General features: G+C 50.3%; 1 protein-coding gene across 1 annotated transcript in view; it reads left to right on the top strand.

The window, feature by feature from the left end:
- The window catches only part of LOC138792172 (aldehyde dehydrogenase family 3 member B1-like), a 110,511-nt gene that overhangs the window by 35,824 nt on the left and 49,465 nt on the right, over positions 1-25,222 (top strand). Inside the window, exons 5-7 of the mRNA XM_069969275.1 lie at positions 7,596-7,681; positions 11,172-11,253; positions 16,052-16,438. Of these exons, the coding sequence (XP_069825376.1) occupies positions 7,596-7,681; positions 11,172-11,253; positions 16,052-16,438 (555 nt within the window). The remainder of the gene's footprint in view (positions 1-7,595; positions 7,682-11,171; positions 11,254-16,051; positions 16,439-25,222) is intronic.

Here is a 25,222-nt window from a genome sequence, read left to right on the forward strand (position 1 = left end):
TACATGTATACTGTGCTCCGGGGGAGACGCTGCATCCTCATACACTGATCAGCTGTATCCTGAGAAGGAGGAGGATACATGTATACTGTGCTCCGGGGGAGACGCTGCATCCCCATACACTGATCAGCCGTATCCTGAGGAGGAGGAGGAGGATACATGTATACTGTGCACCCGGGGGAGACGCTGCATCCTCATACACTGATCAGCCGTATCCTGAGGAGGAGGAGGAGGATACATGTATACTGTGCACTGGGGGAGACGCTGCATCCTCATACACTGATCAGCCGTATCCTGAGGAGGAGGAGGAGGAGGATACATGTATACTGTGCACCTGGGGAGACGCTGCATCCTCATACACTGATCAGCTGTATCCTGAGGAGGAGGAGGAGGAGGATACATGTATACTGTGCTCCGGGGGAGACGCTGCATCCTCATACACTGATCAGCCGTATCCTGAGGAGGAGGAGGAGGAGGATACATGTATACTGTGCACCCGGGGAGACGCTGCATCCTCATACACTGATCAGCCGTATCCTGAGGAGGAGGATACATGTATACTGTGCACCCGGGGGAGACGCTGCATCCTCATACACTGATCAGCCGTATCCTGAGGAGGAGGAGGATACATGTATACTGTGCACCGGGGGAGACGCTGCATCCTCATACACTGATCAGCTGTATCCTGAGGAGGAGGAGGAGGAGGAGGATACATGTATATTGTGCACCGGGGGAGACGCTGCATCCTCATACACTGATCAGCCGTATCCTGAGGAGGAGGAGGAGGATACATGTATACTGTGCACCCGGGGGAGACGCTGCATCCTCATACACTGATCAGCCGTATCCTGAGGAGGAGGAGGATATATGTATACTGTGCACCGGGGGAGACGCTGTATCCTCATACACTGATCAGCCGTATCCTGAGGAGGAGGAGGATATATGTATACTGTGCACCGGGGGAGACGCTGTATCCTCATACACTGATCAGCCGTATCCTGAGGAGGAGGAGGAGGAGGATACATGTATACTGTGCACCGGGGGAGACGCTGCATCCTCATACACTGATCAGCTGTATCCTGAGGAGGAGGAGGAGGATACATGTATACTGTGCACCGGGGGAGACGCTGCATCCTCATACACTGATCAGCCGTATCCTGAGGAGGAGGAGGAGGAGGATACATGTATACTGTGCACCGGGGGAGACGCTGCATCCTCATACACTGATCAGCCGTATCCTGAGGAGGAGGAGGAGGAGGAGGAGGATACATGTATACTATGCACCCGGGGGAGACGCTGCATCCTCATACACTGATCAGCCGTATCCTGAGGAGGAGGAGGATACATGTATACTGTGCACCCGGGGGAGACGCTGCATCCTCATACACTGATCAGCTGTATCCTGAGGAGGAGGAGGATACATGTATACTGTGCTCCGGGGGAGACGCTGCATCCTCATACACTGATCAGCCGTATCCTGAGGAGGAGGAGGAGGATACATGTATACTGTGCACCCGGGGAGACGCTGCATCCTCATACACTGATCAGCCGTATCCTGAGGAGGAGGAGGAGGATACATGTATACTGTGCACCCGGGGGAGACGCTGCATCCTCATACACTGATCAGCCGTATCCTGAGGAGGAGGAGGATACATGTATACTGTGCACCGGGGGAGACGCTGCATCCTCATACACTGATCAGCTGTATCCTGAGGAGGAGGAGGATACATGTATACTGTGCACCCGGGGAGACGCTGCATCCTCATACACTGATCAGCCGTATCCTGAGGAGGAGGAGGATACATGTATACTGTGCACCCGGGGAGACGCTGCATCCTCATACACTGATCAGCCGTATCCTGAGGAGGAGGAGGAGGAGGATACATGTATACTGTGCACCCGGGGAGACGCTGCATCCTCATACACTGATCAGCCGTATCCTGAGGAGGAGGAGGAGGAGGATATATGTATACTGTGCACACCCACCAACTCTTCTCCTATGTCACTATCCTTACCTACCAACCCTTCTCCTATGTCACTATCCTTACCTACCAACCCTTCTCCTATGTCACTATCCTTACCTACCTACCCTTCTCCTATGTCACTATCCTTACCTACCAACCCTTCTCCTATGTCACTATCCTTACCTACCAACCCTTCTCCTATGTCACTATCCTTACCCACCAACCCTTCTCTTATGTCACTATCCTTACCTACCAACCCTTCTCCTATATCACGATCCTTACCTACCAACCCTTCTCCTATGTCACTATCCTTACCTACCAACCCTTCTCCTATGTCACTATCCTTACCTACCAACCCTTCTCCTGTCACTATCCTTACCTACCAATCCTTCTCCTATGTCACTATCCTTACCCACCAACCCTTCTCCTGTCACTGTCCTTACCTACCAACCCTTCTCCTATATCACTATCCTTACCTACCTACCCTTCTCCTATGTCACTATCCTTACCTACCAACCCTTCTCCTATGTCACTATCCTTACCCACCAACCCTTCTCCTGTCACTATCCTTACCTACCAACCCTCCTCCTATGTCACGATCCTTACCTACCAACCCTTCTCCTATGTCACTATCCTTACCCACCAACCCTTCTCCTATGTCACTATCCTTACCCACCAACCCTTCTCCTATGTCACTATCCTTACCTACCACCCGTCTCCTATATCACTATCCTTACCTACCAACTCTTCTCCTATATCACTATCCTTACCCACCAACCCTTCTCCTATGTCACTATCCTTACCTACCACCCGTCTCCTATGTCACTATCCTTACCTACCAACCCTTCTCCTCTGTCACTATCCTTACCCACCAACCCTTCTCCTATGTCACTATCCTTACCCACCAACCCTTCTCCTATGTCACTATCCTTACCTACCAACCCTTCTCCTATGTCACTATCCTTACCCACCAACCCTTCTCCTATGTCACTATCCTTACCTACCAACCCTTCTCCTATGTCACTATCCTTACCCACCAACCCTTCTCCTATGTCACTATCCTTACCTACCAACCCTCCTATGTCACTATCCTTACCTACCAACCCTTCTCTTATGTCACTATCCTCATACACTGATCAGCCGTATCCTGAGGAGGAGGAGGATACATGTATACTGTGCACCGGGGGAGACGCTGCATCCCCATACACTGATCAGCTGTATCCTGAGGAGGAGGAGGAGGTGGAGGATACATGTATACTGTGCACCCGGGGGAGACGCTGCATCCTCATACACTGATCAGCCGTATCCTGAGGAGGAGGAGGAGGATACATGTATACTGTGCACCGGGGGAGACGCTGCATCCTCATACACTGATCAGCCGTATCCTGAGGAGGAGGATACATGTATACTGTGCTCCGGGGGAGACGCTGCATCCTCATACACTGATCAGCCGTATCCTGAGGAGGAGGAGGAGGATACATGTATACTGTGCACCCGGGGGAGACGCTGCATCCTCATACACTGATCAGCCGTATCCTGAGGAGGAGGAGGAGGATACATGTATACTGTGCACCCGGGGGAGACGCTGCATCCTCATACACTGATCAGCCGTATCCTGAGGAGGAGGAGGAGGAGGAGGAGGATACATGTATACTGTGCACCGGGGGAGACGCTGCATCCTCATACACTGATCAGCTGTATCCTGAGGAGGAGGATACATGTATACTGTGCACCGGGGGAGACGCTGCATCCTCATACACTGATCAGCCGTATCCTGAGGAGGAGGATACATGTATACTGTGCACCCGGGGAGACGCTGCATCCTCATACACTGATCAGCCGTATCCTGAGGAGGAGGAGGAGGAGGATACATGTATACTGTGCACCCGGGGAGACGCTGCATCCTCATACACTGATCAGCTGTATCCTGAGGAGGAGGAGGATACATGTATACTGTGCTCCGGGGAGACGCTGCATCCTCATACACTGATCAGCCGTATCCTGAGGAGGAGGAGGAGGATACATGTATACTGTGCACCCGGGTGAGACGCTGCATCCTCATACACTGATCAGCCGTATCCTGAGGAGGAGGAGGAGGATACATGTATACTGTGCACCCGGGTGAGACGCTGCATCCTCATACACTGATCAGCCGTATCCTGAGGAGGAGGATACATGTATACTGTGCTCCGGGGAGACGCTGCATCCTCATACACTGATCAGCCGTATCCTGAGGAGGAGGAGGAGGATACATGTATACTGTGCACCCGGGGGAGACGCTGCATCCTCATACACTGATCAGCCGTATCCTGAGGAGGAGGAGGATACATGTATACTGTGCTCCGGGGGAGACGCTGCATCCTCATACACTGATCAGCCGTATCCTGAGGAGGAGGAGGAGGAGGATACATGTATACTGTGCACCGGGGGAGACGCTGCATCCTCATACACTGATCAGCCGTATCCTGAGGAGGAGGAGGAGGATACATGTATACTGTGCACCGGGGGAGACGCTGCATCCTCATACACTGATCAGCCGTATCCTGAGGAGGAGGAGGAGGATACATGTATACTGTGCACCGGGGGAGACGCTGCATCCTCATACACTGATCAGCCGTATCCTGAGGAGGAGGAGGAGGATACATGTATACTGTGCACCCGGGGGAGACGCTGCATCCTCATACACTGATCAGCCGTATCCTGAGGAGGAGGATACATGTATACTGTGCTCCGGGGGAGACGCTGCATCCTCATACACTGATCAGCCGTATCCTGAGGAGGAGGAGGATACATGTATACTCTGCACCGGGGGAGACGCTGCATCCTCATACACTGATCAGCTGTATCCTGAGGAGGAGGAGGAGGAGGATACATGTATACTGTGCATCGGGGGAGACGCTGCATCCTCATACACTGATCAGCTGTATCCTGAGGAGGAGGAGGAGGATACATGTATACTGTGCACCGGGGGAGACGCTGCATCCTCATACACTGATCAGCCGTATCCTGAGGAGGAGGAGGAGGATACATGTATACTGTGCACCTGGGGGAGACGCTGCATCCTCATACACTGATCAGCCGTATCCTGAGGAGGAGGAGGAGGAGGATACATGTATACTGTGCACCCGGGGAGACGCTGCATCCTCATACACTGATCAGCCGTATCCTGAGGAGGAGGAGGAGGATATATGTATACTGTGCACACCCACCAACTCTTCTCCTATGTCACTATCCTTACCTACCAACCCTTCTCCTATGTCACTATCCTTACCTACCAACCCTTCTCCTATGTCACTATCCTTACCTACCAAACCTTCTCCTGTCACTATCCCTACCCACCAACCCTTCTCCTATGTCACTATCCTTACCTACCAATCCTTCTCCATGTCACTATCCTTACCTACCAAACCTTCCCCTATGTCACTATCCTTACCTACCAACCCTCCTATGTCACTATCCTTACCTACCAACCCTTCTCCTATGTCACTATCCTTACCTACCAACCCTTCTCCTATGTCACTATCCTTACCTACCAACCCTTCTCCTATGTCACTATCCTTACCCACCAACCCTTCTCCTATGTCACTATCCTTACCTACCAACCCTTCTCCTATGTCACTCTCCTTACCTACCAACCTTCTCCTATGTCACTATCCTTACCTACCAACCCTTCTCCTATGTCACTATCCTTACCTACCAACCCTTCTCCTATGTCACTATCCTTACCTACCAACCCTTCTCCTATGTCACTATCCTTACCTACCAACCCTTCTCCTATGTCACTATACTTACCTACCAACCCTTCTCCTATGTCACTATCCTTACCTACCAACCCTTCTCCTATGTCACTATCCTTACCTACCAACCCTTCTCCTATGTCACTATCCCTACCTACCAACCCTTCTCCTATGTCACTATCCTTACCTACCAAACCTTCTCCTATGTCACTATCCTTACCTACCAACCCTTCTCCTATGTCACTATCCTTACCTACCAACCCTTCTCCTATGTCACTATCCTTACCTACCAACCCTTCTCCTGTCACTATCCTTACCTACCAACCCTTCTCCTATGTCACTATCCTTACCTACCAACCCTTCTCCTGTCACTGTCCTTACCTACCAACCCTTCTCCTATGTCACTATCCTTACCTACCAACCCTTCTCCATGTCACTATCCTTACCCACCAACCCTTCTCCTATGTCACTATCCTTACCTACCAACCCTTCTCCTATGTCACTATCCTTACCTACCAACCCTTCTATGTCACTATCCTTACCTACCAACCCTTCTCCTGTCACTATCCTTACCTACCAACCCTTCTATGTCACTATCCTTACCTACCAACCCTTCTCCTGTCACTATCCTTACCCACCAACTCTTCTCCTATGTCACTATCCTTACCCACCAACTCTTCTCCTATGTCACTATCCTTACCCACCAACCCTTCTCCTATGTCACTATCCTTACCCACCATCCCTTCTCCTATGTCACTATCCTTACCCACCAACCCTTCTCCTATGTCACTATCCTTACCTACCAACCCTTCTCCTATGTCACTATCCTTACCTACCAACCCTTCTATGTCACTATCCTTACCTACCAACCCTTCTCCTATGTCACTATCCTTACCTACCAACCCTTCTCCTATGTCACTATCCTTGACTCCAGTATACTACACATCCACGTATCACAACTCCAGTATATTACACATCCACGTATCACATCTCCAGTATATTACACATCCACATATCACATCTCCAGTATATTACACATCCCACGATCAGGCTCACAGCATATTACTCACTGTGTCGTATCTTTGCAAGTTTCCAGGGACTCTTATATTTCAGGATTAGCCCACGGGTCCTTTACCTGTTCAGATCCTGCTGGAGGGTACGTATCACTTGGCTTTGGATACGCCTTTTATATGTGTTGGGGTTAGTGACAGGGACATGTTCCACGGCATAATCCCTTTCATCCATGATTTGGAGCATGAGCTTCAGCTCTTCATGGCCAAAAGGGGTCATTCCGGAGGTGTTGGCATCGTCTAGGGAGATTTCATGGGGGACTTGGTGACCTCCAAGTGGTCAAATTTGGATTTCCAAGTGCCGAGAATTTTTTTCCCCATAGACAATAATGGGATTGAATATTTGTTCAAATAGTTGAATCTCGGTGCCTGTTCGATTCAAATTCTCAAAAGTCGAATATTTCACTCGCTCATCTCTAATAGTTGCTGTTATTATTGTTATTATTATTATTATTTTGCTGTTATTATAGTTACTATTATTATTGTTATTATTATTATTTGCTGTTATTATAGTTACTGTTATTGTTATTATTATTGTTGTTGTTGTTGTTATTATAGTTACTGTTATTATTATTATTATTATTATTATTATTATAATAGTTACTGTTATTTATTTTTATTTTTTATTTTCTGTTGTTGTTAGTATTATTATTATTATTATTATTATTATTGTTATTGTTATTATTATTATAGTTACTGTTATTATTATTATTATTATTATAATAGTTACTGTTATTATTTATTTTTATTTTTTATTTGCTGTTGTTGTTATTATTATTATTATTATTATTAGCGGTTATTATTCTTCTCATTCTCCTTATCTCCAGGTAACTGTGTTGTGGTGAAGCCATCAGAGATCAGTCGGCATGTGGAGAAGCTTCTTGCTGATGGTCTCCCACGCTATCTGGATAAGGTTGTTATTGTTGTTGTTATCATAGTGTATCATCATCATCATCATCATCCCAGATACCAGTGCTGTGTAGTGAGCGGGATGTACAGCGCAGTGCAGACCCATGATCCCGCTGTATGGCTGCAGCGACATTATCACCTGATGCTTCCGTACCTGCGGGGACCTCCATGTGCGGCCGATAGGGAGCGTGTGTATACGTCCGGCTATGGGGGCGGGTCAGCAGCGGGGACAGAGGACGCTGCTGGCCGTTCTCCCTCCCTGTGCTTCATTAGCTGGAGGATGCAAGCAACACTCCTCCCTCTTGGCCGCCCGCCCGCATCTAATGATTTTTTTTTGAAAATTCATTTTCAATTTTCCAAAAAAATCTAATCAATTCTAAAATTCTGGGCGAATTAATCGCATTAATTCAAATAATTGCCCAGCCCTACTAAACATCATTTTGAGCCTAACTGTAACCCCTGACCCTAACTGTAATCCTTGAGCCTAACCGTTACCCCTGAGCCTAACCGTAACCCTTGAGCCTAATCGTAACCCCTGACCCTAAATGTAACCCCTGACCCTAACCGTAACCCTTGAGCCTAACAGTTACCCCTGAGCCTAACCGTAACCCCTGAGCCTAACCGTAGCCCCTGAGCCTAAACGTAACCCCTGAGCCTAACCGTAACCCCTGACCCTATATACCACACAGAGAGAAAGGAGCGGCTGCACATAACACCTATGGCTGACACTACTGCCTCTCGGCTACATTTAAAAAACAACGCCAGGATGATGGTATATAATGTAAGCAAACCATATTGCCCCATGTACCACGCGCAGGTCCCCTGGCTCACATTGGTCCCTACACTAACTCCACACTGTGTCGGTCAGCGACCGCCAGCCCCGCAAAGCATGCACAAACAGGGAAGGGAGGCCATAGAATGGCCCTGCACCCCCAATGTCACAGTTGAAACCTAAAGGGCCCCCCCAAACCCAGCAGGCACCACCAGCGGAGAGAGCTGTCACCGAGTAACACAAGTATGAATGTACGCGGTACATGGGGTAAAATGGTTTGATCAAATTATGTACCAACATCCTGGCGTTAGTTTTTAAATGTAGCCGAGAGGCAATAGTGCCAGCCATAGGTGTGAGGGGCAGCTGCTCCTTTCTCTCCATGTTGTACTCTGACCCTAAATGTAAACCCTGGCCCTAAATGTAACCTAGGGCTCTAAATGTAACCCCTGACCCTTAATGGAAACTCGGGCTTTAAACCCCTGAGCCTTATTATAACCACAGACGATAAACATCATTCTGACCCTAAAATTAATCCCTGACCCTAAATTTAACCCTTGACCCTAAATGTAACCCCAGACACTAAACATCTTTCTGACCCTAAACGTAACCCATGACCCTAAACATAACCCTGGACCCTAAATGTAATCCATTGACCCTAAATGTAACCCCTGACCCTAAATGTAACCCCAGACCTTATATGTAACCCCTGACCCTAAACATCATTCTGACCCTAAATGTAACCCCTGACTCTATATGTAACCCATTAACCCTAAATGTAACCCCTGACCCTAAATGTAACCCCCGACTCTAAATGTAACCCTGGACCCTAAGTGTAACCCCTGGCCCTAAGTTTAACCCATTAACCCTAAATGTAACCCCGGACCCTAAATGTAACCCCTGTCCCTAAACATCATTCTGACCCTAAATGTAACCCTCAACCCTAAATGTAACTCCGGACCCTAAATATATCACTGGACTCTAAATGTAACCCCTGATACTAAACATCATTCTGACCCTAAATGGAACCCTGACCCTAAGTGTAACCCCTGACCCTAAATGTAACCCCTGTCCCTAAACCTCATTCTGACCCTAAATGTAACTCCAGGCGCTAAACTTCATTCTAACCCTAAACATAACCTCTAACCCTAAATGTAACCCTGACCCTAAATGTAACCCCTGACCCTAAACATCATTCTGACCCTAAATGTAACCCCTGACCCTAAACATCATTCTGACCCTAAATGTAACTCCAAACCCTAAATGTAACCCCAGGTGCTAAACTTCATTCTATCCCTAAATGTAACCCATTGACCCTAAATGTAACCCCGGACCCTAAATGTAACCCCTGACCCTAAACATCGTTCTTACCCTAAATGTAAACCCTGACCCTAAATGTAGCTCTGCACCCTAAATGTCATTCTAACCGTAAATGTAACCCCTGACCCTAAATGTAACCCTGAACGCTAAACATCATACTGACCCTGAAGTAAACCTTGACCCTAAATGTAACCCCGGACGCTAAACATCATTCTGACCCTAAAATTAACCCCGGACCCTAAATGTAACCCCTGACCCTAAGTTTAACCCACTAACCCTAAATGTAACCCGGACCCTAAATGTAACCCCTGACCCTAAGTTTAACCCATCAACCCTAAATGTAACCCCTTACTTACATAAGAGCATTTAGGGCATCGCTCGGTGCTGGAGACAGGCTGCTTCCTGCGCATGCGTGAACCTCCCAGGCCGCCGCCGATCCTCCCAGAGGTCCTCAGGATGTCGGTATAAGATAGATGTCTCTCTGACCCTAACCCTGCACAGCTGTTCTGTATAGAGCCCACTATGCGGTTATGACTATGCATAGCGGGCGGGCTGGCCGGGGCGCGGTGATGCTCTCCGGCACCGAGCGACGCCCTAAATGCTCTTATGTAAGTGTGATTTGTATAAGAGCATTTAGCGATTTTAACAACAATGCGGGGGAGGAGAGGGGAGACTAATGGCCATGTATTACTGACATACACAGCTACTGCGGCATATCAGCAGGTTCTCTGCAAAGAACCTGCTGATAGTGCTGCTTTAAATGTAACCCCTAACCCTAAATGTAACCCCTGACCCTAAATGTAACCCATTGGCTCTAAATGTAACCCCTGACCCTAAATGTAAACCATTTATTCTAAATGTAACCTCTGACCCTAAATGTAACCCTTGACCCTAAACAATATTCTGACCCTAAATGTCATTCTGAGCCTAAATGTAACCCCGGACACTAAACATCATTCTGACCCTAATGTAACCTCTGACCCTAAATGTAACCCTTGACCCTAAACAATATTCTGACCCTAAATGTCATTCTGAGCCTAAATGTAACCCCGGACACTAAACATCATTCTGACCCTAATGTAACCTCTGACCCTAAATGTAACCCTGGACACTAAACATCATTCTGACCCTAATGTAACCTCTGAACCTAAATGTAACCCCTGACCCTAAATAAAACCTCTGACCCCAATCAGGTGGGGGCTCCAGGACAGAAGAAGCGCCTTCTTCTGAGATTTCATGTTTCCACCATGTCCTGTTTGAGAAGTTACAGGAGCGAGATGGCTGAATTACCCCAAGCCCTTATTCACCAACTAACTCTGTGAGGCCCTTTACCTCCGCCACACTCACTAGCCCCCTCTGGTGGTCAGAACATGGATTTCTTAGGGCCCCTCTCTTTACATGGCAGGATTGTTTCGCTGTGGCCTCTGCCGGGGTGGACGACACTAAACGTCTTCTGGAAAACAAATTCGATCATATTTTCTTCACCGGTAAATCCTCATAGAAGATAATGGTCAGCTGCCTCTGGTCCTCCTCCTGTGCTTCCTGCCACCTCTATGCCTCCTCTGGTCCTCCTCCTGTGCTTCCTGCCACCTCTGCTCCTCCTCCTGTGCTTTCTGCCTCCTCTGGTCCTCCTCCTGTGCTTTCTGCCTCCTCTGGTCTTCCTCCTGTGCTTTCTGCCTCCTCTGCTCCTCCTCTGGTCCTCCTCCTGTGCTTTCTGCCTCCTCTGGTCCTCCTCCTGTGCTTTCTGCCTCCTCTGGTCCTCCTCCTGTGCTTTCTGCCTCCTCTGGTCCTCCTCCTGTGCTTCCTGCCACCTATATGCCTCCTCTGGTCCTCCTGTGCTTCCTGCCTCCTTTCTGCCTCCTCTGGTCCTTCTGTGCTTTCTGCCTCCTCTGGTCCTCCTCCTGTGCTTTCTGCCTCCTCTGGTCCTCCTCCTGTGCTTTCTGCCTCCTCTGGTCCTCCTCCTGTGCTTCCTGCCACCTCTGCTCCTCCTCCTGTGCTTTCTGCCTCCTCTGGTCCTCCTCCTGTGCTTTCTGCCTCCTCTGGTCCTCCTCCTGTGCTTTCTGCCTCCTCTGGTCCTCCTCCTGTGCTTTCTGCCTCCTCTGCTCCTCCTCCTGTGCTTTCTGCCTCCTCTGGTCCTCCTCCTGTGCTTTCTGCCTCCTCTGCTCCTCCTCCTGTGCTTTCTGCCTCCTCTGGTCCTCCTCCTGTGCTTTCTGCCTCCTCTGGTCCTCCTCATGTGCTTTCTGCCTCCTCTGGTCCTCCTCATGTGCTTTCTGCCTCCTCTGGTCCTCCTCCTGTGCTTTCTGCCTCCTCTGCTCCTCCTCCTGTGCTTTCTGCCTCCTCTGGTCCTCCTCCTGTGCTTTCTGCCTCCTCTGCTCCTCCTCCTGTGCTTTCTGCCTCCTCTGCTCCTCCTCCTGTGCTTTCTGCCTCCTCTGCTCCTCCTCCTGTGCTTTCTGCCTCCTCTGCTCCTCCTCCTGTGCTTTCTGCCTCCTCTGGTCCTCCTCCTGTGCTTTCTGCCTCCTCTGGTCCTCCTCCTGTGCTTTCTGCCTCCTCTGGTCCTCCTCCTGTGCTTTCTGCCTCCTCTGCTCCTCCTCCTGTGCTTTCTGCCTCCTCTGCTCCTCCTCCTGTGCTTTCTGCCTCCTCTGGTCCTCCTCCTGTGCTTCCTGCCACCTCTATGCCTCCTCTGGTCCTCCTCCTGTGCTTTCTGCCTCCTCTGGTCCTCCTCCTGTGCTTTCTGCCTCCTCTGCTCCTCCTCCTGTGTTTTCTGCCTCCTCTGGTCCTCCTCCTATGCTTTCTGCCTCCTCTGGTCCTCCTCCTGTGTTTTCTGCCTCCTCTGGTCCTCCTCCTGTGCTTTCTGCCTCCTCTGGTCCTCCTCCTGTGCTTTCTGCCTCCTCTGCTCCTCCTCCTGTGCTTTCTGCCTCCTCTGCTCCTCCTCCTGTGTTTTCTGCCTCCTCTGGTCCTCCTCCTGTGCTTTCTGCCTCCTCTGCTCCTCCTCCTGTGCTTTCTGCCTCCTCTGGTCCTCCTCCTGTGTTTTCTGCCTCCTCTGGTCCTCCTCCTATGCTTTCTGCCTCCTCTGGTCCTCCTCCTGTGCTTTCTGCCTCCTCTGCTCCTCCTCCTGTGCTTTCTGCCTCCTCTGCTCCTCCTCCTGTGCTTTCTGCCTCCTCTGCTCCTCCTCCTGTGCTTTCTGCCTCCTCTGCTCCTCCTCCTGTGCTTTCTGCCTCCTCTGCTCCTCCTCATGTGCTTTCTGCCTCCTCTGCTCCTCCTCCTGTGCTTTCTGCCTCCTGTGGTCTTCCTCCTGTGCTTTCTGCCTCCTCTGCTCCTCCTCTGCTCCTCCTCCTGTGCTTTCTGCCTCCTCTGGTCCTCCTCCTGTGCTTTCTGCCTCCTCTGGTCCTCCTCCTGTGCTTCCTGCCACCTATATGCCTCCTCTGGTCCTCCTGTGCTTCCTGCCTCCTTTCTGCCTCCTCTGGTCCTCCTGTGCTTTCTGCCTCCTCTGGTCCTCCTCCTGTGCTTTCTGCCTCCTCTGGTCCTCCTCCTGTGCTTTCTGCCTCCTCTGCTCCTCCTCTGGTCCTCCTCCTGTGCTTTCTGCCTCCTCTGCTCCTCCTCCTGTGTTTTCTGCCTCCTCTGGTCCTCCTCCTGTGCTTTCTGCCTCCTCTGCTCCTCCTCCTGTGCTTTCTGCCTCCTCTGGTCCTCCTCCTGTGTTTTCTGCCTCCTCTGGTCCTCCTCCTATGCTTTCTGCCTCCTCTGGTCCTCCTCCTGTGCTTTCTGCCTCCTCTGCTCCTCCTCCTGTGCTTTCTGCCTCCTCTGCTCCTCCTCCTGTGCTTTCTGCCTCCTCTGCTCCTCCTCCTGTGCTTTCTGCCTCCTCTGCTCCTCCTCCTGTGCTTTCTGCCTCCTCTGCTCCTCCTCATGTGCTTTCTGCCTCCTCTGCTCCTCCTCCTGTGCTTTCTGCCTCCTGTGGTCTTCCTCCTGTGCTTTCTGCCTCCTCTGCTCCTCCTCTGCTCCTCCTCCTGTGCTTTCTGCCTCCTCTGGTCCTCCTCCTGTGCTTTCTGCCTCCTCTGGTCCTCCTCCTGTGCTTCCTGCCACCTATATGCCTCCTCTGGTCCTCCTGTGCTTCCTGCCTCCTTTCTGCCTCCTCTGGTCCTCCTGTGCTTTCTGCCTCCTCTGGTCCTCCTCCTGTGCTTTCTGCCTCCTCTGGTCCTCCTCCTGTGCTTTCTGCCTCCTCTGCTCCTCCTCTGGTCCTCCTCCTGTGCTTTCTGCCTCCTCTGGTCCTCCTCCTGTGCTTTCTGCCTCCTCTGGTCCTCCTCCTGTGCTTTCTGCCTCCTCTGGTCCTCCTCCTGTGCTTTCTGCCTCCTCTGGTCCTCCTCCTGTGCTTCCTGCCACCTATATGCCTCCTCTGGTCCTCCTGTGCTTCCTGCCTCCTTTCTGCCTCCTCTGGTCCTCCTGTGCTTTCTGCCTCCTCTGGTCCTCCTCCTGTGCTTTCTGCCTCCTCTGGTCCTCCTCCTGTGCTTTCTGCCTCCTCTGGTCCTCCTCATGTGCTTTCTGCCTCCTCTGGTCCTCCTCCTGTGCTTTCTGCCTCCTCTGGTCCTCCTCCTGTGCTTTCTGCCTCCTCTGGTCCTCCTCCTGTGCTTTCTGCCTCCTCTGCTCCTCCTCATGTGCTTTCTGCCTCCTCTGCTCCTCCTCCTGTGCTTTCTGCCTCCTCTGCTCCTCCTCCTGTGCTTTCTGCCTCCTCTGCTCCTCCTCCTGTGCTTTCTGCCTCCTCTGCTCCTCCTCCTGTGCTTTCTGCCTCCTCTGCTCCTCCTCCTGTGCTTTCTGCCTCCTCTGCTCCTCCTCCTGTGCTTTCTGCCTCCTCTGGTCCTCCTCCTGTGCTTTCTGCCTCCTCTGGTCCTCCTCCTGTGCTTTCTGCCTCCTCTGCTCCTCCTCCTGTGCTTTCTGCCTCCTCTGCTCCTCCTCCTGTGCTTTCTGCCTCCTCTGGTCTTCCTCCTGTGCTTTCTGCCTCCTCTGCTCCTCCTCCTGTGCTTTCTGCCTCCTCTGGTCCTTCTCCTGTGCTTTCTGCCTCCTCTGGTCCTCCTCCTGTGCTTTCTGCCTCCTCTGGTCCTCCTCCTGTGCTTTCTGCCTCCTCTGCTCCTCCTCCTGTGCTTTCTGCCTCCTCTGGTCTTCCTCCTGTGCTTTCTGCCTCCTCTGCTCCTCCTCCTGTGCTTTCTGCCTCCTCTGCTCCTCCTCTTGTGCTTTCTGCCTCCTCTGGTCCTCCTCCTGTGCTTTCTGCCTCCTCTGGTCCTCCTCCTGTGCTTTCTGCCTCCTCTGCTCCTCCTCCTGTGCTTTCTGCCTCCTCTGCTCCTCCTCCTGTGCTTTCTGCCTCCTCTGCTCCTCCTCCTGTGCTTTCTGCCTCCTCTGCTCCTCCTCCTGTGCTTTCTGCCTTCTCTGCTCCTCCTCCTGTGCTTTCTGCCTCCTCTGGTCCTCCTCATGTGCTTTCTGCCTCCTCTGGTCCTCCTCCTGTGCTTTCTGCCTCCTCTGTTCCTCCTCCTGTGCTTTCTGCCTCCTCTGCTCCTCCTCCTGTGCTTCCTGCCTCCTTTCTGCCTCCTCTGGTCCTCCTCCTGTGCTTCCTGCCTCCTTTCTGCCTCCTCTGGTCCTCCTCCTGTGCTTTCTGCCTCCTCTGCTCCTCCTCCTGTGCTTTCTGCCTCCTCTGCTCCTCCTCCTGTGCTTTCTGCCTCCTCTGGTCCTCCTCCTGTGCTTTCTGCCTCCTCTGCTCCTCCTCCTGTGCTTTCTGCCTCCTCTGGTGGTCCTCCTGTGCTTTCTGCCTCCTCTGGTGGTCCTCCTGTGCTTTCTGCCTCCTCAGTGCCTCCTCTGCCCCCCCCCCCCCCCGGAGGGTCCCCTTATTCAGGGCAGGATCTCCTTATTGGGGACGGTGGTCTCCTTATTGGGGGTGGGGGTTCCTTATTGGGGGCAGGATCTCCTTATTGGGGATGGGGGTCTCCTTATTGGGGGTGGGGGTTCCTTATTGGGGGCAGGATCTCCTTATTGGGGGTGGGGGTTCCTTATTGGGGGCAGGATCTCCTTATTGGGGATGGGGGTCTCCTTATTGGGGGTGGGGGTTCCTTATTGGGGGCAGGATCTCCTTATTGGGGGTGGGGGTTCCTTATTGGGGGCAGGATCTCCTTATTGGGGGCAGGATCTCCTTATTGGGGATGGGGGGTTCCTTATTGGGGGTGGGGGTTCCTTATTGGGGGCAGGATCTCCTTATTGGGGACGGGGATCTCATCATTGGGATGACATAAATGTCCCCTTCCCCTCCAGGGAACCCTAACGTGGGACGGATTATAATGACTGCCGCAGCCAAACACCTGACGCCTGTGACGCTGGAGCTCGGGGGGAAGAACCCGTGTTATGTCCATGATGACTGTGACATCCGGACCGCCGCTCGGCGCATTGCATGGGCGCGCTTCTTCAACGCCGGTCAGACCTGCCTGGCTCCAGACTATGTTCTCTGCTCTGACTCCATCAAGGAGAAGCTGGTGAGCGCCCTGCAGACCACCATACACGACTTCTATGGAGAAGACCCCAAGAAGTCCCCAGACTTTGCCCGGATCATCAGTGAGCGGCACTTTCAGCGGGTGGCGGCTCTGCTCACCTGTGGGAAGATCGTGACAGGAGGACAAAGCGACGAGTCTGAGAGATACATTGGTGAGACCCCATTCACTGATGATATATGGGGGGACTAAATATTGTACTGTAACTAGTAGACTAGGCTGCTATCTGGGCCATATAATAGCATGAATTATGTGATTACAGGAAACAAGCTTCATACAATGGAGTGACCTGTAATCAGCCGGACAGAGAGGGTCTCTGCACCAAGACCCCCAGCCAATCTAACCCTCTGATATGTCAAAGGTTTACTAATATATACTAATATACTAATCCCACCATTACATAAGGGAGAACTAATACCGCCAGGACCAATGACCCCTCTAGACAGGGTACAAATAATCGGCTGCACCATGACAACAAACGACCCTGTATAGTGCGGCTGCTAAGACCCTATTACACCAAAAGACCACCGCTTCACCTTGCTGAATACCAGCTGTTTAGGTTGATCATTTTCATGAACTGGGACATTTTGAAAGAGCTGGATTTATGCAGCAATGGTCGTCTGCGCAGCGCTCTGTTATGGCGGCAGTGGACCGCCGCTGGCTTTATTGGGCAGCACCAACGATGTAAGGATCCTCCCGCTGCTCCCCACTTGTTGTCTGTATGTGTAATAGCACAGGCAGAGAGTGGGGGACGAGGGGGACCTGACAGGTCGCCACTCACTTCCCCCTTGTTATCGGGCTGTGCCATACAAAGAGTAACCTTACCCCATGTCCTGTGATTGGCCGAGACCAGTCGGTCCCAGAGGTGGCAGCAGGAAGATTCAGGGACGGCCCCTGGGGGTAAGAAGTAAGAGGGGGCTCTTTATTATGTTCTCTATAATGGCAGCAATTTATATCAAATGTTAAAGGCCCGGAGTATCCCTTTATATAAAGCTCTTCTCTCCCAGCCAGCTCCCATGCTGAGGCTCCTCTTTCTGCTGGACACCCCCAGTGCAGGCAGTGTGATGACATCATTACGCCGCATGCTCTGCAATGTGACATTGTCGGCTATAGCTGATCATTATTAAGTCACAGGCCTAATGCCGCTGCATGGGAGAGTGGGGAGCTGGCGGTCATCTCCTCTGTGTGACAGCCCATATTAATGCACCATCAGACCTACGGAAAAACATTTCTTTGGGACTGTCGCGGGGATCCTGGTGGCCTGGTGGCCTGGAAACCACCAGGATCCCTGCGCCAGCGCCGATAATGTGCTGCAAAAAAGGGTCTGATGGTGCATTCACTTTAAGGTATAATCTGCCATCAGATCCATGTGCACATGCACACAAATAGACATATTACAGAGATACACAAATATGCAGACACAACACACCTTACATATATACATACATCTAATCATAAGAACGCACACAAATAAACACAGAACAGACACACAAACATGCAAACACACACAAACAGACACAGGACAGACACACAAACATGCAAACACACACAAACAGACACAGGACAGACACACAAACATGCAAATAGACACAGGACAGACACACAAACATGCAAACACACACAAATAGACACAGAACAGACACACAAACATGCAAACAGACACAGGACAGACACACAAACATGCAAACACACACAAACAGACACAGGACAGACACACAAACATGCAAACACACACAAATAGACATATTACAGAGATATACAAACATGCAAACAGACACAGGACAGACACACAAACATGCAAATAGACACAGGACAGACACACAAACATGCAAACACACAAATATACATATTACAGAGATATACAAACATGCAAACACACACAAATAGACACAGGGCAGACACACAAACATGCAAACACACACAAATAGACACAGGACAACCATGCAAACACACACAAATAGACATATTACAGAGATACACAAACATGCAAACACACACAAATAGACACAGGACAGACACACAAACGTGCAAACACACACAAATAGACACAGGACAGACACACACACAAATAGACATATTACAGAGATACAGAAACTGTATATAGATCACCAGCAGTCACCACAGACTGTATATAGATCACCAGGAGTCACTACAGACTGTATATAGATCACCAGGAGTCATCACACACTGTATATAGATCACCAGGAGTCACTACAGACTGTGTGATGACTCCTGGTGATCTATATACAGTCTGTGGTGACTCCTGGTGATCTATATACAGTCTGTGATGACTCCTTGTGATCTATATACAGTCTGTGGTGACTCCTGGGGATCTATATACAGTGTGTGATGACTCCTGGTGATCTATATACACTGTATATAGATCCCCAGGAGTCACCACAGACTGTATATAGATCACAAGGAGTCATCACAGACTGTATATAGATCACCAGGAGTCACCACAGACTGTATATAGATCACCAGGAGTCCCCACAGACTGTATATAGATCACCAGGAGTTATCACACACTGTATATAGATCACCAGGAGTCACTACAGACTGTATATAGATCACCAGGAGTCATCACACACTGTATATAGATCCCCAGGAGTCACCACAGACTGTATATAGATCACAAGGAGTCATCACAGACTGTATATAGATCACCAGGAGTCACCACAGACTGTATATAGATCACCAGGAGTCATCACACACTGTATATAGATCACCAGCAGTCAAAAAAGGGTCTGATGGTGCATTCGCTTTAAGGTATAATCTGCCATCAGATCCATGTGCACATGCACACAAATAGACATATTACAGAGATACACAAATATGCAGACACAACACACCTTACATATATACATACATCTAATCATAAGAACGCACACAAATAAACACAGAACAGACACACAAACATGCAAACACACACAAATAGACACAGGACAGACACACAAACATGCAAACACACACAAATATACATATTACAGAGATATACAACCATGCAAACACACACAAATAGACACATGACAGACACACAAACATGCAAACACACACAAATAGACACATGACAGACACACAAACATGCAAACACACACAAATAGACACAGGAGAGACACACAAACATGCAAACACACACAAATAGACACAGGACAGACACACAAACATGCAAACACACACAAATAGACACAGGACAGACACACAAACATGCAAACACACACAAATAAACATATTACAGAGATATACAAACATGCAAACACACAAAGACACATGACAGACACACAAACATGCAAACACACACAAATAGACACATGACAGACACACAAACATGCAAACACACACAAATAGACACATGACAGACACACAAACATGCAAACACTGTAATGCCTGGAGTAGTGGATCCACTGGACCGTCACCAGCGATGGCACTAACCTCACCAGGGAGCGGAGTCTAAGGGGCCGCTGGTTTTCACCAGAGCCCGCCGCAAGGCGGGATGGACTTGCTGCGGCAGGCGACCCCCAGGTCGCTACCCCTGGCTTGGTTGCTAGTGACGGCAGGCGAGGCGTGGCAGGAGCAGTAGGCAGGAGATGGTGCTGGCAGAGGTCTGTAGGCGTAACCGCAGGTGACAGGCTGAACACAGGAGCAATGGAGTGACAGGGGAGCAGGAACCAGGAACAAGGACTAGGGACCAGGTAGCGGATAGGAATCAGGAACAACAGGGGGCTGGGCCAAACGCTATGGGAAGCATGTAGAGGCTCCAACACAAGGGACAGGGCATGCTGGGATTTATAGGGAGTGACTGGTGCAATTAACCAATTAAGGGCGGACTGGCCCTTTAAATCTGAGACAGCCGGCGCGCGCGCGCGCCCTAGGAGGCGGGGTTGCGCGCGCCGGCCGGCACAGACGGAGACAGGAGCGGAGGAGAGGTGAGGCGCCCCCAGGGGCCGAACTAGCAGCAGCGCCGGGTCCCTGCACAGGGACGCCGGCGGCTGCATAGGGCAGGAGGAGGTCGCGGCGGTGGCCCGGAACACGGGCCGCCGCCGCGGCCGTGACAGTACCCCCCCCCCCCTTTGGCCTCCCCCTCTTTCTTGCCTGCAGAAGGAGGCATCAGGCAAATCTTGGTATTCCGCCGGTAGGCCGGACAAAGGCTTGGCGGGCTCGGGTGACAACATAGAGTACTTGGGCTGAGGTGACCTCAGACACTGGTTGGAACAGTCCTGACCCCAACTGAGAATCTCCCCGGTTCTCCAGTCCAGCTTAGGGGCATGTAATTGCAGCCAAGGGAGTCCCAGGAGGATGGTGGAAGAAGAATGGGGCAGGACGTAGAAGGAGATCTTTTCCAGATGTGAAGTGCCCACCTGGCGGACTAGAGGTGCGGTCTGGTAGTGCACATGGTCGGTAAGAATCTCGCCCGTGCCCGTGACCACGGGTAGCCGCCATCTCTGGACCAATGTAGCTGCAATAAAATTGCCTGCTGACCCAGAATCGGGAAAGGCAATAGTTTGGTGAGTTTGTCCTGAGGGTGTCTGGATGGAAACTGGCACAGACAACTTTGGAGAGGTGGCATTAACACTTAGGGAGACCTCTCCCACCGGACCTAGGTGCTGGAGTTTCCCGGACGCTTGAGGACGTTGGGGACATCTCAGCCGAAAGTGATCCGAACCACCGCAGTAGAGGCAGAGATTCAGCTCCAGACGACAAAGTCTTTCATCAGGCGTCAGGTGAGCCCGTTCCACCTGCATAGGAATCTCAGGAGTCGACTGGGACTCTGGAACGTCAGGATTCTGGAAGACCGGCGCCAGCTGATGATGGCGACGGGACAGGCCTAGTCGCCGTTCATGCCAGACCTCCTCCTCTCTCTCAGAAAAACGAGTATCGACCCTGGTGGCCAGTAGGATGAGTTTGTTCAGGGAGGTAGGTAGGTCTCGGGCGGAAAGCACGTCTCTCACCCGACTGGACAGACCCCTCTTGAAGGTGGCTATTAGAGCGGCCTCATTCCAGTCTAATTCTGCCGCCAGGGTGCGGAACTGGATGGCGTAGTCACCAACAGAGGAAGTTCCTTGGGATAGGTTGAGGAGAGCAGTTTCAGCTGAAGACACACGGGCAGGTTCCTCAAAGACGGAGCAAAACTCGGCCAGGAAGGTTCGGAGATTGGCAGCAGCAGGATCATCTCGGTCCCACAGTGGCGTGGCCCAGGCCAGAGCTCTACCCTCCAATAGGCTGATGATGAAAGCCACTTTAGAGCGCTCGGTGGCAAACAGACTACTTAAAAGTTCAATATGCATGGTGCACTGAGTCAGGAATCCTCTGCACAACTTGGAGTCACCAGCGTATTTGCTCAGGAGAGCCAGTCGGAGTGTAGAAACAGCGTCAGGAGGTGGTGTGCGCTGGGCTGTAGTATGCTGCTGTAAGGCGGCAGTGAGTTGCTGGATCTGCTGCGACTGTTTCTGGATTTGTTGAGCCTGTAGGGCGACCACTCGGGCTACGTCACGGATATCAGGCACCTCGCCGGGGTCCATGGTTGGAGCCTACTGTAACGCCTGGAGTAGTGGATCCACTGGACCGTCACCAGCGATGGCACTAACCTCACCAGGGAGCGGAGTCTAAGGGGCCGCTGGTTTTCACCAGAGCCCGCCGCAAGGCGGGATGGACTTGCTGCAGCAGGCGACCCCCAGGTCGCTACCCCTGGCTTGGTTGCTAGTGACGGCAGGCGAGGCGTGGCAGGAGCAGTAGGCAGGAGATGGTGCTGGCAGAGGTCTGTAGGCGTAACCGCAGGTGACAGGCTGAAGACAGGAGCAGTGGAGTAACAGGGGAACAGGAACCAGGAACAAGGACTAGGGACCAGGTAGCGGATAGGTATCAGGAACAACAGGGGGCTGGGCCAAACGCTATGGGAAGCATGTAGAGGCTCCAACACAAGGGACAGGGCATGCTGGGATTTATAGGGAGTGACTGGTGCAATTAACCAATTAAGGGCGGACTGGCCCTTTAAATCTGATACAGGGCAGACACACAAACATGCAAACACACACAAATAGACACAGGACAGACACACAAACATGCAAACACACACAAATAGACACAGAACAGACACACAAACATGCAAACACACACAAATAGACACAGAAACACAAACATGCAAACAGACACATGACAGACACACAAACATGCAAACACACACAAATAGATACAGGACAGACACACAAACATGCAAAAACACACAAATAGACACAGGACAGACACACAAACATGCAAACACACACAAGTAGACACAGTACAGACACACAAACATGCAAACACACACAAGTAGACACAGTACAGACACACAAACATGTAAACACACACAAGTAGACACAGTACAGACACACAAACATGCAAACACACACAAGTAGACACAGGACAGACACACAAACATGCAAACACACAAAAATATGCAGATTACATATATAAACATCTATAGATATTATCCACCATCACGGACGCCTCACACCTTGCTGCGGACCACCTCCAACAGCTACACTCTAAGACCGCTTCTCCAATCAACCGGATATTTTAAAAAAATTATACGCCGGAGAGAGTGGCTATACTAGTGTGTACGGAGCATTAGGTTGCTGAATTAGGCAGAAGTTTTGTTGTCAATACATAGACCGCATTGGAGGCATTCTATATAGATCACTAGGAGTCATCACAGACTGTATATAGATAACCAGGAGTCATCACAGACTGTATATAGATCACCAGGAGTCACCACAGACTGTATATAGATCACCAGGAGTCACCACAGACTGTATATAGATCACCAGGAGTCATCACACACTGTATATAGATCACCAGGAGTCACTACAGACTGTATATAGATCACCAGGAGTCATCACACACTGTATATAGATCACCAGGAGTCATCACACACTGTATATAGATCACCAGGAGTCATCACACACTGTATATAGATCACCAGGAGTCACTACAGACTGTATATAGATCACCAGGAGTCAGCACACACTGTATATAGATCACCAGGAGTCACCACAGACTGTATATAGATCACCAGGAGTCATCACAGACTGTATATAGATCACCAGGAGTCATCACCGACTGTATATAGATTACCGGGAGTCACCACCGACTGTAAATAGATCACGAGGAATCACTACAGACTGTATATAGACCACCAGGAGTCATTACAGACTGTATATAGATCACCAGGAGTCATCACAGACTGTATATAGATCACCAGGAGTCACCACAGACTGTATATAGATCACCAGGAGTCATCACAGACTGTATATAGATCACCAGGAGTCACTACAGACTGTATATAGATCACCAGGAGTCATCACACACTGTATATAGATCACCAGGAGTCATCACAGACTGTATATAGATCCCCAGGAGTCATCACAGACTGTATTTAGATCACCAGGAGTCACTACAGACTGTATATAGAATACCAGGAGTCATCACAGACTGTATATAGATCACCAGGAGTCATCACAGACTGTATATAGATCACCAGGAGTCACCACAGACTGTATACTCACTATTGATTTATGATCATTTATTTTCCCAATGACTGCGCTCACACACTGAGATACCACACAGTAGCATCCACTCTCTTGTGTTCACTCTGTCCTGGGTTCTTTTCCATTTTGTATCCTGCTGTATCCTCCTGTGTGCTGTATCCTCCTGTGTGTCTGAGGAATCACTACAGACTGTATATAGATCACCAGGAGTCATCACAGACTGTATATAGATCACCAGGAGTCACTACAGACTGTATATAGATCACCAGGAGTCATCACAGACTGTATATAGATCACCAGGAGTCATCACCGACTGTATATAGATCACCGGGAGTCACCACCGACTGTAAATAGATCACGAGGAATCACTACAGACTGTATATAGACCACCAGGAGTCATTACAGACTGTATATAGATCACCAGGAGTCTGTAGGCGTAACCGCAGGTGACAGGCTGAAGACAGGAGCAGTGGAGTAACAGGGGAACAGGAACCAGGAACAAGGACTAGGGACCAGGTAGCGGATAGGTATCAGGAACAACAGGGGGCTGGGCCAAACGCTATGGGAAGCATGTAGAGGCTCCAACACAAGGGACAGGGCATGCTGGGATTTATAGGGAGTGACTGGTGCAATTAACCAATTAAGGGCGGACTGGCCCTTTAAATCTGATACAGGGCAGACACACAAACATGCAAACACACACAAATAGACACAGGACAGACACACAAACATGCAAACACACACAAATAGACACAGAACAGACACACAAACATGCAAACACACACAAATAGACACAGAAACACAAACATGCAAACAGACACATGACAGACACACAAACATGCAAACACACACAAATAGATACAGGACAGACACACAAACATGCAAAAACACACAAATAGACACAGGACAGACACACAAACATGCAAACACACACAAGTAGACACAGTACAGACACACAAACATGCAAACACACACAAGTAGACACAGGACAGACACACAAACATGCAAACACATAAAAATATGCAGATTACATATATAAACATCTATAGATATTATCCACCATCACGGACGCCTCACACCTTGCTGCGGACCACCTCCAACAGCTACACTCTAAGACCGCTTCTCCAATCAACCGGATATTTTAAAAAAATTATACGCCGGAGAGAGTGGCTATACTAGTGTGTACGGAGCATTAGGTTGCTGAATTAGGCAGAAGTTTTGTTGTCAATACATAGACCGCATTGGAGGCATTCTATATAGATCACTAGGAGTCATCACAGACTGTATATAGATAACCAGGAGTCATCACAGACTGTATATAGATCACCAGGAGTCACCACAGACTGTATATAGATCACCAGGAGTCACCACAGACTGTATATAGATCACCAGGAGTCATCACACACTGTATATAG

Source organism: Dendropsophus ebraccatus, chromosome 5, assembly GCF_027789765.1.
Source record: "Dendropsophus ebraccatus isolate aDenEbr1 chromosome 5, aDenEbr1.pat, whole genome shotgun sequence".
NCBI lineage: Eukaryota > Metazoa > Chordata > Amphibia > Anura > Hylidae > Dendropsophus > Dendropsophus ebraccatus.